This window comes from Lagenorhynchus albirostris, chromosome 2 (assembly GCF_949774975.1).
Source record: "Lagenorhynchus albirostris chromosome 2, mLagAlb1.1, whole genome shotgun sequence".
In the NCBI taxonomy this organism is placed as follows: domain Eukaryota; kingdom Metazoa; phylum Chordata; class Mammalia; order Artiodactyla; family Delphinidae; genus Lagenorhynchus; species Lagenorhynchus albirostris.
The window spans coordinates 125,144,550-125,160,972 of NC_083096.1; the positions used below are offsets into that span (position 1 = coordinate 125,144,550).

Here is a 16,423-nt window from a genome sequence, read left to right on the forward strand (position 1 = left end):
TTAAAACAATACAAATGTATCTTACAGTTCCGTAGGTTGGAAGCCTGACATGGGTCTCACTGGGCTAATATCAAGGTATGCACAGGGCTGCATTACTTTCTGGAAGCTCTGAAGAAGAATCAGACTTGTTTCCTTGCTTTTTTTTTTCTTTTCCTTTCAATTTCTAGAGGTCGTCTATAATTCCTTAACTCATGGCTCCCTTCCTTCATCTTCAAAACCAGCAACACTGCATCTCTCTGACCGTTCTTCTGTGGACCCATCTCCCTCTGACCACAGCTGGAAAGGTTCTCAGATTTTAAGAACCCATGTGATTACATTAAGCCTACCCAGATAATTCAGGATAATCGCCCCATCTTGAGGCCCTTAACATTCATCACATGTGGGAGGTAGTGTTCAGTTCACAGGGCTCTGAGCCAGCATCAGAAGATACTAATGTAGATATATTTATTTTAAATAATTTTGGTGTATTTGGTGTATTCATATTTATTAATGAAGGGAATAATCAACTCCCTTTAAACAAAAGACTTTCCTAAATTGCTTGAAATGTTTTTATGTACATAAAAAATTTAAAATAATTTAATAATTGTTTAATAATAATTCCATTGCCTTCTGCAAGTCTACATATTTTACATAATTTAATTGTAATAACAATACAATTATATATACATGATAGTATCTTACATTCTGTTCTTTTCACTTACTTCATATATATATTATTAAGCAAACAGGCTGTATTTTATTAAACTTTACTCCTGATACTAGAGATTTACTTGTTTGAAGTTTCTTACTAGATTAGATAATTCTTCACTGAACATTCACTTATTTGTCCAGCTTTTTTCTTTTATTGAATAAATCCCTTGGAAAAAATTTCTTTGAAAGAAATTACAGAGTCAGAATGTATGCCTACCCATTTTTCTCTTATTTGTCTATAGAGTCATAATTTTGTTCAGGTATTAGGTGGTAAATTGGTCAAGGACCAGGGTGTAAGCCCCAGAGAATGTATTTGTCTTATAAGCCAAACCTGGAAATTTCCATCTCCTGTGCCAATGATTGGTTTAAGAATTACCTGTGACTCAATTCTGTCCAGTAAGACCAAGCTGACATTTTCATAGCTGGTGAAGATTTGATCAGAGCCGAGATTTAGAACACCTAATCTGTGTAGTGCTGACATCTATTTGCACCATCGGGGTGTCTGTTATCACTATAATTCAGATGAGAGGAGGAGCTGAATGGGGATGAGACTGGAACAAGAGCAAATGGCAGTGCAGAGGACAAGGCAAAAGAAGGATTCGAAGGTGACTCTGACGTGTTGAGCCAGGGTGACTGTGTAAGAAAGAAAGTGCCATTGTTGGGATAGTAGGTTTGTGGGTGTTTGGGATGCCCAGGGATGTTGGGACCCCTTCAATTTGGGATGTGTGACCTGAGGACAGAACATCCAAATAAATGTGAGCCTTAAGAGAGAGACATTTTGGGTTCAGTAGAAATGTACCGTGAGCAACACATACAAGTCACATATATAATTTTAAATTTTCTAGTAATGTCATTTTTTAAAAAGTAACAAGTGAGGCTAATTTTAATAGTGTACTTTATTTAACACACTATATCAAAGATAGTATCATTTCATTAGTCATTACATATCCCAGCATCTCAATTTTCTCCAGCCACGTTTCAAGTGCTTAATAGTCATGTACGTCTAGAAAGACCAGTTTAGGAGCTGGTAATAAAGTCAGCACCTTTCTTTGTTTGCAGGTGTGAACCCATGTTCGGGTTGTTCCTGCTTTTTTTCTGCTGTTACGAACAATGCTGTAATGAACGGTCATACACACAACTTCTGGTGCAGCAGTTAGGGGCAGTGTACTCTTGGGAGTGGGACTTGTGCACAGCAGCAGCAGAGACAGGCCTCACTGTCTTCCCAGGTGGCTGCTGCAGCTCACGCCCCTGCTAGTAGGATGCAAAAGCACCCACATGGCTCCACACCCCAAAGTCACGTTTCATTTTTGTCAAGCTAGTGGGTGTAAAATGGTTTCTTACTCTGTCATAATATTCATTTCTCTGATGATTAATGAGCTTGAATACCTTTCCAGATCCATTTGAATCTTCATTTTGTTCTCTTCTGTGGTAATCACAAATATTTATTCATTCAAATATAAGTATATTTATATTAGGTATGTTATAGATGTCATATATTATATTTGTATATGGATCATATATTCATTTACAAATGGTTGTTGAACACCCTCTGCTAAATACTGGTCTAGGTACTGGGAATGAACTAGTGAGGAAAAAATGATATAGTCCCAAATTGTGCCTTCATGGAGTTTACATTCTAGTGTGTGTGCAGTGACCAGGGAGAGACCAAAAAGAGGTAAAATGCTGTCTGACGTATGTCAGTGAACCTGGGTTTAAGTCTGGCTCAGCCATTTTACGTCATTAAACCTTGGTTTCTGCAATTGTAAAAAGGAGATGGCAATAATATTTATCTTCTATTGTTTATTAAATACATATGAAGAACTTGACACAGTGTCAGGCAAATTGTAAGGATTCGGTAAATGCTAATGACAAGAAGAAGAAGGAGAAGAAGAAGAAGAGGAAGAAGAAGAAGAAAAAGAAAATATAACTACTATTTTCCCCTTTCTTGCTTCTATTTTTTCTTCTAGGTTTTTTTTTCTTTTTTTCCAGTTACAACTACTGAAGTTTCAGATTACATATGTTTTGTTTTTTTTGAAGCATTGGCTCTCATTTAGGTGTCAACCTCCTGGTATTTTCTGCAGCAAGACAGACGACTTTGGCTAATTTTGAGATGTGTTGTTTTCCAACTTCTTAAATCCCAAGAACCGAGAGCCTGAGTACATGTACTTTTAAAAAATCTGCATCACGTTGAATAGGCAAAAATGTGGGAAAATCCAGAGGAATATCTTATATAATTCAGGGCTGTGTTCTGTGAGTATAAGTGTTGCTTGAATTGATCATTTCAATCCAATAACCAATTGATTGTTAATTTATGTGCAAAGTACCGTGTAGGGGAGATGCATATGACTTTATTAATCTTTGGAATAATAATTTGTCCCTTTTTCTTAGATAATGATGTTGAAAATGATCTTCAATCATACATCAGTTGAGCACTGCAAGTCGTACACAGAAAAGCAGAAAGAGTACAGCTTCTTCTTAACAGCTGTTCGCCTGGCTTCACTGAACCAGATCTTGGATCCCTGGGTTTATCTGCTGCTAAGAAAGATCCTTCTTCAAAAGTTTTGCCAGGTAGCAAATGCTGTCTCCAGCTGCTGTAATAATGGAAAGAAAGTACAGACGATCTCACTATCCAATGAAATAACACAGACAGAGGCATGAAAGAGAACTCTTAATCAACTTGCATGTTCACAGCTTTTGGCAACAAATAGCCCTAAACCTTACTGTGAATTTAGGCATATCTGGCATGCCACTGTTTATGCGTTGAAGTAGAATTTTTGATATAAGGCTAAATGGTCTCAGAAGCATAGATAATCCCCTATGTGCCAGAAGTATTCAAACACGAACAAAGGAAAATAGATTAATAATAGTCTAGTGTTTGGGGGACTCTGTCATTTGTAGCTGAATATGTGATTATTTATTAGGTGAAGACTTTTTCTTCTATATAAATGATCTTGGTCTGGGATGGGGGTGGGATGGGAATAGTTAATATTCTAGTATTCTGAATACATGGGGAACTTAACGCACAGATCGTTGAAGACAAGGTTTGTTTTTGCTCAAAACCTTGGCCTTCTGCTTTCTCTTTTACTCTCTCTTTCTCTCTGTGTCACTCTTATTCCCCTTACATTTTTTTAAAAAGTTGATTTAGGATTAAAAAAACATCTATAATGTATCCACAAGTGTTCATTGGTACTGATGTTATTTAAATACTGCTCAATTTGTAAATTAGCTGCTAACCTTACAAAGTTTAAGTTTTGGTTGGGTTGGTAATTAGGTTTATTCATTATCTGAATAAGAGTCAGTTCCATTTATTTCAAAAATGACAGAGTTTGTGACCATCCAAATTGCTAAATGTTCTTCCTTTTGATTACATTTTTAATTCCTACAAGCCTGCAGAAGATTCGTAAAACTGTGCTTGGGAGTCAGTGAAGTGATTTTTCAAAATGCTATTTAAGGACTGATTTGAGCACTAAATATAGGTACTCTGGCTAATTATCTTCCCTGATTTTCCACCAAAAGTATTCTCTTCAGTATTTTGGGTATTTAAATACTAACGCTGATTCTAACACCAATAAATATTTTGAAGCTTCCATAAAGACTTTCCATAGTTTGGCCTATTTATAGGATTAGGGAATTAATAATATTGATCCCTCACAGCACTTTCTCTGCCCTCTTCTCAAAGTAGCTCTATCTAAATATTTATTCTTAAAATGTTTCTCTCAGGGTCTACATGTGTACAAACCTTGATAGCTAAGCTTGATATCTTTTTGGCACAAGTAGGTCACTACGTTAAGTTTTGAGAATTACACTTAAACAGAAGATTTCCCCAACAAACACAACAATCTTTTAAATCAGACCTACATAATATGTTCTTCATACTCTTTAGAGCATTCATTTTGCAGACTTACTAACATTTTCTCATGAAGATTTTAATTTGTTTTTTCCTTTATTGCTTTCCTAGTTTTAAGAAACTTGAGATTTATTTATACTCCTTTATAGTAACTACATTTGTGTTTGTGTTCAGTAAGCATTTGGGGAAGAATTAATTTTAAGAGGTACAAAATATCTATTAGATTAATAAGTACACCACTCTAAGTCAATCAGGAGTAATCAATTTAAATGACCATGTCAAACTGAGTGAGACAGCAAGATCTGCTGGGAGCAGAAATAGAGACACAGATGTAGAGAACAAATGTATAGACACCAAGGGGGGAAAGTGGTGGAGATGCGGGGTTGGTGGTGGGATGAACTGGGAGATTGGGATTGACATATATACACCAATATGTATAAAACAGATAACTAATAAGAACCTGCTGTATAAAAAAATAAATGAATAAATATAATTCAAAAATTCAAATAAAAGAAAAAAATCTGCTGGGAGCACTTTTGTAACTCATGATCGTTCCACTAGTCTAGGTTTTGGAAAAAATGATGATAAATAACCTATACTAAAACCCCATTATAAAATCTCTCTATGCCATAGAATTGGATTATCCTACAGGTCACCTCATGGAGGATGAAAGAAAACTACATACTTTTTTTTTCAGGAAAAAAGTGCACTTAAATGATCTTATAGTGAAGAGGTTTTACCTCTTGAGTGGTCCTCAGACCCTAGGTTTAGATATACACATAGTATAGATCCAAGTGGTATGAGCTTGATTGGGTTATTTCTTCCAGCACCTAGTACAGCACTTGGAATATAGAAAGTATTCAATGACTGTTTGCTCAGAGAATGAATGAATCATTATCTGCCAAAACCAAGTGCACATTGGTGGGGCCCCACAATATGGTTGAAGCGCTTCATGCCATTACAGACCATCAAGCTGATGAAGTGAATGATCTCTGCTTGTTTAATTACAGAAACACAAATTTATCTTCAGATGTGCAGTGTCATATTGCTGCATAACAAAGAGCGTTATTTGTATTAATAATTTAAGAGACTGCTACTCCCAAGTGGTAATTGAGATTATTGTCAAAGAAATATCACTTTTCATCAAACCACAGAAATGCATAAAGACAAAACAGCCTAAAACTCATGCTTAACTACAAAACAAATTCCTGCCCAGGGATACATGGTAGTTGTGGATGATGGCAGTTTTTGAACAAGCTTGAAAAGGAATCTAAAAAAAAAAGGTTCTGAAGAACCTAGGGTCAGGACAGGAATAAAGACGCAGACATAGAGAATGGACTTGAGGACACGGGGAGGGGGAAGGGTAAGCTGGGACGAAGTGAGAGAGTGGCATGGACATATATACACTACCAAATGTAAAATAGATAGCTAGTGGGAAGCAGCTGCATAGCACAGGGAGATCAGCTCAGTGCTTTGTGAACACCTAGAGGGGTAGGATAGGGAGGATGGAAGGGAGACGCAAGAGGGAGGGGATATGGGGACATAAGTATGCATATGGCTGATTCACTCTGTTGTACAACAGAAAGTAACACAACATTGTAAAGCAATTATACTCTAATAAAGATGTTTATAAAAAGAAGAATTAATGAATAGGTAAATAATTGAAACAAGTAATTCTGGAAGAAAGATCTGGACATAAGAGGCTATCTTTTTAGTAGAGACTTTAAAATATAATATTATTGTCAAAAAAAAAAGGAGATGGAAAAGGAAGAATTATGTAAACAGCATGTGAGTTTTGTTATGTAGGCAGCCATTTGTTAGTACATGGAAAACCTGATAAGAAATATAAGTCCTACATGATATCAGTCTTTGGATGATAGCTGAAGTTAGATTTCAGAGATGTTGTTCAGAGGCCCTAGATGTGGTTAGGAAGTGATCATCTAAAGTCACTGCAGAAGAGTATGTCAGTTTCCACGTTTAAGTTCATTGGCCTTTAAATTCACTCGCATATACTTAGTTTATCCATGCATATATCTGAGCAGGAAAAAAATGCATGCATAAATTATGAGAATTACAAAACTTCTCAGTATTGGTTAAAAAAAAAATAGAGACCTAGGAAACTAAATAGAAAGTAGTGAGTGAATGCAATGTAGAAATATATGTAATGTCAGCTGTCGTAGATTTTACGAAACAGTTTTGATTTTCCAAACAGTGAATTTATACCGCTATGTTGTGTCACAGAAGAGAATGATGACACGTCAACCAATTAGAACAGTTTTCTTTTCAAATAAAATAAGTATGGTGGATATCTTTAAAATATTTTAAATTGAAGAAACAAAATGTGTTATTGCAAGATTTATCAAATTTACCTAATGCTATATATGAAGTTATTAAATGATTGTCAATTTTAAAGTGCACATATATACTGAACACTTCTTTATTATATAAAAGACCTTTTGACCATGTTATGGAATAAAATTGTGGAAGCTCATGTAAAAGTTAACTATAAAAGACCCTGTGACCACACTGGCATTGAGTAATAGACAAACTAAAAACTTTGACAAAACAGTATTTTAATAAGGTGGACAATCTGTGGCAATATTCTAATATTAAATTTTCAAGAATTAGGAATTTTATTTATTTAATACTTTATATGTTTTTGTTGGTTTTGACCCCAGATTAGTGATCTGCTTTCAGTCTTCCCCATGTCAGTTATCATAGTTCTTTGTATTGGGATTAAGTCAGCTACAGAAAATAGAAAAATTTTGTTTTATGAAATTTTAGGCACATATATTACCCATTTATTCTCATATTTTAACCCCAAAGCTTCTCTTGAAATATACAGATTACTAGAAGATGAGTGACACAGAGAGACTTTATTACTACAGAGAGTATTTATTACTACAAACATATAAAAAGCTTAGTATGGAATAATTAAAATTTCCATGATTTACCTCTGTAAAAATTTAGGTCGCCAACCATGCCCAATCTTCATAACTGCTTGTTTATTGCTAGCTTTGTGATTGTGTTATGTCTCAAATCTGCAAAAATTGAGGTCTAAATAAATGAAAAGAATTGTTCAATGAATGAGATTATAACATTTTTTAAATGAAGAGTAATATTGTGGCTAAATCGACAGAACTGTTTTCTGAGTTGCAATACAATGCTAATAAGAGGTGACATAATCTGTGATGTTTCCTAACATAGGTTATGATAGAGTCTATTTACAAAATTTGGAAATCAGTCTAAAACTCACATGCAGATTTGTTAAGAAGCTGCTATCTGTTCAGAATTCTAAGACTACTGACAGGTGGTGATTACGTATGAAGCATGAAACAGAGAATTAGGGAAAATTCAAAAATTAAACTCCATTATACTGGTATCATTAATATAGTTACTAATTACATGTAAAAGTTCATTTCCCCTAGATTTCTCTCATGCAAAAGGTTTCAATTTTATAATGATTCATGTTGTAGTTATTAAGTAAAATTTTTCACATGCCTTCCCTGAATGCCTTTTTTGGATTGAGTCCACCTATAAAACTGAAGAAAGTAAAAAGAATAGTACAAGGTGACTTTGTTCTCAAAGTGACAAAGGGAAAACTGAAACTATACATATTTATGAAAGACTTCAACAAGTCTAGAAGTGAGGCATTTTTTTTTTCTAAAAGAGGTCAACAATTATTTTTTTGTTCGCGGGCCTCTCACCGCTGTGGCCTCTCCCTCTGCGGAGCACAGGCTCCAGACGCGCAGGCTCAGCGGCCATGGCTCACGGGCCCAGCCGCTCCACGGCATGTGGGATCCTCCCGGACCGGGGCACGAGCCCGTGACCCCTGCATCGGCAGGCGGACTCCCAACCACTGCGCCACCAGGGAAGCCCCCATATAGTCTCTATTTTATAATTCCTAAAGTGAAGATTCTATTTAAAGGCTTATAATTTATACAAGTTGAGTTGTAAACCATTACATTATGATACCACAAGACAAGTACATTTTGATTCTCTATAAATGCACTTCAATCAGGCATATACCATATTTATTCATATATAAATCACACTATCTATTGAGAATGAAAATTATTTTATTTTCAGAAGTTTTACATCAATCTATTTCAAAGCATAACTCAAATATCCACTGGAATGCTTATTTCCTCATTAGGAACGAGACTGTTTCCCCAGTGCCCTTGCCTCCAGCCTGTTTTTCCATTTTCTCACGGAGAAAAAGTAACAGAAATATTTACTATGGTGAAGCTGGGATTGTTTTTAAGAGAGAGAATGGTTTCACATTTCTAATATGCTAATGTCCTAATATATGAAACATCTGAGTCTGCTTTTTAATATCTGCTTTGATGAAATAATTTTATTATGGGAGTAAAGATAAGAAGGAAAGAGATTACCATCAGATACAAATTAGCCTTTTCAGGCTTTCTGAGCATTTTAGAGATGATAGCACTTCTAAATTTTTTTAGAGCTGATCTTAAATCCTTTTGTTAATTGTTTTAGAATTAGAATATTTTGACTTTTTAATTAAAGTGAATCAGATATCTAGCCAAAAGCTAGCTAATCACCAGACTTTAATAGTTATTTGAAAATAGTTTCTTTCTATGGTTTTCAGTTTCTGTAGAAATCAAAGCTGTAATGTTCAGCAGGAGAAAATGTGTATGACTTACTGATGGACTTCAGTGTTCTTTCAGCTTTTGAAACGACACTCATATGGAACAGGCATGGAGGGTGGGACAGAGAACAAAGAGAAAGAGGTGAAGGAAAACCTGTGTATTTCTAACTTGTCAAGATTCTTCATCCTTTTAGGCCATTTCACAGAAGCAAGGAGAGGAAGAGGCCACATTTATCTTTTCATAATTGAGCATCAGTAGGACAAAGCGAGGAGTGGCCAGTGTTCTTTTCTGTAAGAGTGAATGTTAAATTCACTCAACTCATCACTGACTGCTAAACTCTTTTTCTTCCCAATCTTCCTGCATATATATGAAATATCTTACCTTCTCCCTCTTCTTTAACCAAACAATTTTGTACAAATAGCATAAAGTTGAACATTTCTTTAAGGAAACAAATTAAAAATAGGCACTGATTATTTTGATCTGTTTACAACAAATGAATATATTATTTTCAAAATGTATCTAAGTAAGAATTGAAATCATTGGCACTTTAATCAATCATGTAAAGCTCAGTATAGAAAGTGTACATTTCTCCACCTCGCCTACTCAGCACCCCATCCCTACACACTTGGTTAAATGGGAAGGTATACTGTTGTCACCTTTATGTAGTTAGTTATCTTAAGTGTATTTAAACATATCTTCCAGTATGTTTTAAAGGGTAGTCTTCAATATGGTGGAGACGAAAAATAAAAGAGACTATGAAAAGTACATCAGAATTTTGACGGCATTCTAGTCAGAGCCAGTCTGTGTACTTAACAAATGTACATTATTTATGTTGTGCTTGTCAATGGAAAATAAAGTCGAATATTCTGAAATGTCCCTGTCTTTCTTTCCTGATGCCAACTCATGTCAGGAATGTTTTACTTATAATCACATTAAGCATTTTGCCAAAATCCTATATGATGTGCTTTGCCAAGATAACAGCACAATGTAATGCAATAGCATCATCCTATCTGTAACATTTAAATCATTTTGTTTTATATTCCATAATAACATGTAGTACAAATTATCACTGATGTGCTATAAACTTGAGAGGTGCTTTTCAATATGATACCTAGTCATATTATAATCTCAGAATTTTTGTTTTTAATACAAAAGCACATTTATAAATTATTCTAAACTTAGTTCTCCTACTTTCTTGTGGATTTGAGTATAATCTACAGGCAGCCAACATAAGAATTGCCCTTGTTTATAGTCAGCTCCTTCAGCAGATTTGTACCTGTGTATTGGTGTGAGCTGATTACTGGTAGAGATGTGTTGGGCTACCCAACTACCCTATTCCATGTGCTTATTTAGCTCAACTCTACTTCTTCCTCCCTCAGTGATGGGAGAAGTTCTGTAGAACATAGACTGCAAAGCCAAGCTCATTATAAGTAACACGCCGAGCTCGCCCTCCTTCCTCCTAAGAAAAGGCATTTAGGGAGAGTTCTGCCGTAAATCGCTGACCAAATCTTTTTTTTTTTTTTTTTTGGCTGCACTGGGTCTTTATCGCTGCGCACGGGCTCTTTGTTGTTGTGGTACGTGGACTTCTCTAGTTGTGGCGCACGGCCTCAGTAGTCTGAATAGTTGCCCATGGCATGTGGGATCTTAGTTCCCCAACCAAGGATCAGACCCACATCCCCTGCATTGGAAGGTGGATTCTTAACCACTGGACCACCAGGGAAGCCCCCGACCAGATCTTATGATCTCTACAGTCTTGTAGCATTTGAGGTAAACATCATTATGGCTATTTTCCGGTACACCAAGAATTTCCACTACAACGCTGATGAACCTACATGCCATGGAATGACATTGCCCAGTTTCATGTTCTCAGAGGACAAGGAGTCAGGCATCTTTAGATATCTTGGAGGTTGTTGTGCTCACCTAAAAGTCTTGAGTAGACCTATTTTGGAGGAAGGTACTCAGAATCCAAGCCAGTCCTCCAGACTTGTTCTTTTCTTCAACATATATTTGTTGTGTACCAATTATGGCCTAAGCATTCTGGTAGGCACTAAGACACAGGGATTTAAAAAACAAACAAAAATACCCAGCTTTCAATGAATTTATAATCTAGGGGAATAGCAAATCATTTGAACAGAGCTGCTATTGGGGTAAGCCTATGGTAATGAAAGCATATGGGGGAGGTGATGCTGAAATAAGAAATAGTTTCCTGTAGGAGTTGACATTTAATCTGCATTTTGGAGAAAGGAGTTGCTATTAACCAGGAAGGTGGAGGCACATTTTAAGATATTTTTTCACTCCACTCTGCCCAAAGCAGTACAATTTCCAAGGCATTCAAACTGACTAAATTCTAGTGGCCCTGTAAAAAGTGTGGGTCTGAATCGGGCATACCTCTGTAATCTCACAGAGTGGGGAAAAGTGACTTGGCCTTAGGGCAGGATTTCTGAAACATGGAACTCTTTTCGTTTTTTGTTTTTTGTTTTTTTGGGGTTTTTTGTGGTACGCGGGCCTCTCACTGCTGTGGCCTCTCCCGTTGCGGAGCACAGGCTCCGGACGCGCACGCTCAGTGGCCATGGCTCACGGGCCCAGCCGCTCCGCGGCATGTGGGATCTTCCCGGACCGGGGCACGAACCTGCGTCCTCCGCATTGGCAGACGGACTCTCAACCACTGCACCACCAGGGAAGCCCTGAACCATGGAACTCTTGACACATTGGGGCAGATAATTCTTTGTTGTGGGGTGTTGTCCTGTACATTGTAAGCTGTTTAGCAGCTACCCTGGCCTCTACTCACTGGATGCCAGTAATATCACCCTAGTTGTGACAATCAAAAATGTCCCCAGACATTGCCAAACGCAGCATGGAGGACATATTGGCCCCTAGTTGGGACCCTCTGCCTTAGGGCAAGGGCCATGGCCACTAAGAGGAAGCTATGTGTGAGGGTTTTCAGGACAAGGCCATCTGTGGTATCTTGGTCCTGACAGGCACCATTCTGGCATTTCTCAAGGAAGCAGGCATTAAAATGCCAGTTTGTGTCTGACTGCACAAAAATGTGGCACTACCACTACAGCAGTGCCCTGATTACCGTGGGCCCTGATCCACTTCCGTAATCACATAAACCTATTCACAGACAAAGAGGTACAATTTCTTAGAAAGTATCATCTTTCTATTGATGCCTCCAATCCCTATTTTGTTCTTGATAAGAGGCCCTAGGATTATATGTCTCTCAAAGGGATATCTAAAGATGGTCCATTTCTCTCAGGACCTCGAAAATCTGTTATAATTCCTCTTAATTAAGTTCACATTTCCAGGCAAGGTGCGTTAGTGAGAGAGAACTAATTTACCAAATTCTGTCTTTAATGGAATTTTTGCATGTCTGATCTGTGTTACAGAGTTGTAAGAGCTTTATTTAATCTGAGACATAATCTTTATCAAAGAGCAGTCAAATCTGGGGCAAATGTCTCTTTATCAGCCTGTGCCTTTCTGAGTTTGTGCCAGTCTGCAGTACCTCAGGTATAGAGCTATTACCATACATTTTGCTGACAGAGTTCAAGTCATGATCTCTATAACTGACATTTAAACTCTAGTTTGCATGAAATGGGAATTTGAAAAACTTAAACCACAAATCTGACCCAAAATTAAAATGAAAACAAAGGTACTCATTAGTTTACTGTAAATTTCTGAGGCAAAGTAGGGAAGGTCTATGGATAATCAGTGCTTATGCCTAATATTATTATGCTATCCTTTAAAAAGAAGTCTTTGAATATAACATGCAAGGTTGTTTGAATTCAATTTTGAAAAGAACATTGGAAGAAAATAATTCTGAAACCATTACAACCCATTGAGGCCTTTTAAAATTAGATTTAACTAGAAGTACCCAGTGGAACACTGGTTCTTAAACACTGTGGGGTCAGAGACCCCTCTGATAATCTGGTGAAAGTTTTGGATCCCCTTCTCACAAAAAGCACAGAGAATTTTTTTTACAGTGTCAGAGATTGTGCAGTCCTCCTAAAGTCTGTCTACAGATGTCTTGGAAATTTATACACACAGGTTAAGAATTCTCAATGTGAGAAAATCTTTGTGATTCAAGGAACCTCACAAGTGTCCATGTTTGGTTTGAAAATTAAAATCGAAAACTGCAGCTAAATCAACATAATTACTTCCCTGTGAATGCCAAAATTCCTTGACATCTCATGTCAAGGAACGACATGCCCATAATAGTCAATCAGCATGATGCCCATAATAGTAAATCAACATAATGGGGGCAGCATTATTAAAAGGAACTGCAATCATTTTTTTTTTTTTTTTTTTGCGGTACGCGGGCCTCTCACTGTTGTGGCCTCTCCCGTTGCGGAGCACAGGCTCCGGACGCGCAGGCTCAGCGGCCATGGCTCACGGGCCCAGCCACTCCGCGGCATGTGGGATCCTTCCGGACCAGGGCACGAACCCGCATCCCCTGCATCGGCAGGCGGACTCTCAACCACTGCGCCACCAGGGAAGCCCAGAACTGCAATCATTTTTTAAAATTGCCATCATGCGGGGAAAAGAAACAACACCATCCCAAACAGAAGAGGAGCAATATAGGTTACTTGCCAAAAACAGGTTGAAAAATGAAAGGACCATTTTTTGGAAAAGAATTACAAGTTATCCAATGACACATTTGCCTTACACAGAGTTTTAGTTTTGCCATTTGCCTTACACAGAGTTTTAGTTTTGCCTTGTGTTGATCCAGCAAGAGAGATTTAAAACCAACTATTAAAAAAAAAATCAGTTAAAATAAATATCACCTCACCTGAAAAATGCAATCTCTAAAATGGTTAGAATCTAACTTCCAGTTATTTTCTGTTACGTGACTTTATGTTATGTTATGTATATGGATAAATATATTTTTACACTTCTGCCTGTACTATAGTTTTGTGTTGCTATTTAGAATGAAAGCAGCAAGGAGGACCTATTGATTGAAACTTTCAGTAAAATGCAAGGCATACACTTGCAGACCTTACAAATGTAAAATTAATGATACTTTAAGCCAATGCTTGAAGCTATTAGTGGAATGCAGTATTGATGTTTATAGTTTGCACTTCTCTAGAGGGAAACATCTGGAGCAATTAATGACATTTATCTTTGCATTTTTCTTGTCTTATTGAGGAAAAAAGTGCCATCTTAGAGCACTGAAATATTTATATTTTGGAAACCCTACACTTTGATACCAGAACATCCTACATTCTGGATGTGTGTATGTGAATTGGACAGCTGTACATAGTATGCATGAAATTGCAAGTTGATTTTCATAAGTCAGTGGTTTGGAGTCTTCTCCTTAGAAGATCCATGAAAAGCCATTTTTAGAGGAAGAACAATTGCTCTTTGTTACTTATTTTCAACATTCCTTGACCATTATTGTTATTATTTTTTTTGCCTGGCCTCTTTATTTTAAGATTTGCAGTGACAGAATTAATATTTACTTGAAAAATTTTGGAGAAGTAATATTCATTTATTGCCAAGCTCTGAAGAGGAACTGCTACCTTAAATGTTTTGCAGCCCTAGTTAGACATGCATGGCTCCTCTCCTTATGACAGATTTTCTCCCACCATAGCCATTTTGCATATTTCTGCTACTATCCCTTCAGCAGAATTGTCATTGAAACCTAAAATAATTCATTTATTAATTTAATTAATTAATATTTGACCACTACTGAGAGATTGCATGTTTAAAGTATTTTAAAGCATTTTTAAAGCAACATCATTTCTCTAAAATGTTCTCTAAATTGTAGTGGGTCATAATGAAAAAGAAAAACTCCCAGTGTTGGACAAGGAGTCAGAACACTTAAGTCTGTTTATCTAATTTGCTATTCAGTGGTTGTTTGCCCTTGACAATTTACTAAACCTCTCTGAACTTGAATTTTCTTATCAGCACAGGATTATTAGGATTAAATAAGAATGAAGATAAGGACACTTTTGAAAGCACTATACAAGTAGGTAATGGTTAATATTATTTTATTATCTGGATTTCATCAATGGAACATTAAATTTAATTATGATTTTTCTCATCTCAAACCACTATAGTACAGTCTGGCTAACTTAGTATTGGGCTTTCACCAGAACACACAAGTGATATTAGAAGTCTAGTTCTGGTCCCACATAGGGAAAGATACATAGCTTTTTTTAAGTTTATTTGCCTCATCTGTACAATCAGCGGTTGGTTGATCTATGTGTTATCCTGTAGCTGAAAAACCATGATTTTCCCTTCTCTCTGGAATGTCATGAAGCTCATCTTGTCAGCTAAACACAGACAAGTTTTTCTCTTTTGAATTTTGAAAAACAGCTCATAGGAAATCTCTAGGCGACATAGACAGAAATGCCTATAAAAGGTTTCTGTTCCTTTTCTCCCTAAAAAGAACTTTTAGTTTTCCAGCCTCCTTCTCCTATGAGATTGTCCTCTTACCAGACTGGAGGATCATTGAATTCAGGGGCCATGCCTTCCATTTCTTAAGTTTTTCTGCCTCCTTTCCTTTTCCTCCTCATCCAAACTACCAAATCCTATAATATTGATTGTTAGATGACAGATCTCATTTACTTCTTTATTTTTGGCTCAGGAAATATTACAAAGATTAGGTTGTGTAGATTTTCATACACTTGGGCTTATCAATGGGTGTGTGTGTCTGTGTATGGGATGTCCATTATATCTCAAATGTGTATTTCTTTTCTTCAGTGTTTCATTTTTAATCACAATATTTTATGTTCATGCCTTTAAAAAGTCAAGTGGCACTAAATGTTTATTATGACAGCTGAATAGATAAAGAAGATGTGATACACACACACACACACACACACACACTGGAATACTACTCAGCCATAAAAAGAATGAAATTTTGCCATTTGCAGCAACATGGATAGACTTGGAAGGCATTATTCTGAGTGAAATAAGTTGGACAGAGAAAGACAAATACTGTCTGATATCACTTATATGTGGAATCTGAAAAATACAACAAACTAGTGAATAAAACAAAAGGGAAACAGACTCACAGATACAGAGAACAAACTAGTGGTTACTAGTGGGGGGATGGGGGCAATATAGGGTTAGGGGATAAATAAAAGGGTTATGGGATTACATGAAATCATGTATGTGAAACTTTTGAAAATTGTAAAGCACTATAGAATTTAAAGAATCTTTCATTCAGTTATAAAAAGCTAATGATACCCACACTCCTCATTCTAACCCTCCCCCCACCAGCCTGCTCTCCAGCTTTTTTTCAACATTTCTTCTGAAATATACCATCATA

The 16,423-nt window shown here is 36.6% G+C and overlaps 1 protein-coding gene across 3 annotated transcripts in view; it reads left to right on the top strand.

Annotated features, from left to right (window-relative positions):
• The window catches only part of PTGER3 (prostaglandin E receptor 3), an 87,283-nt gene that overhangs the window by 37,229 nt on the left and 33,631 nt on the right, over positions 1–16,423 (top strand). For 2 of the 3 annotated variants that reach the window (XM_060139752.1, XM_060139751.1), the window contains exon 2: positions 3,079–3,258. In XM_060139752.1, coding sequence (XP_059995735.1) covers positions 3,079–3,258 — 180 coding nt within the window. Of the gene's footprint in view, positions 1–3,078; positions 3,259–9,228; positions 10,008–16,423 lie in introns of those variants that run through there. The other variant, XM_060139750.1, reaches the window with a different exon arrangement.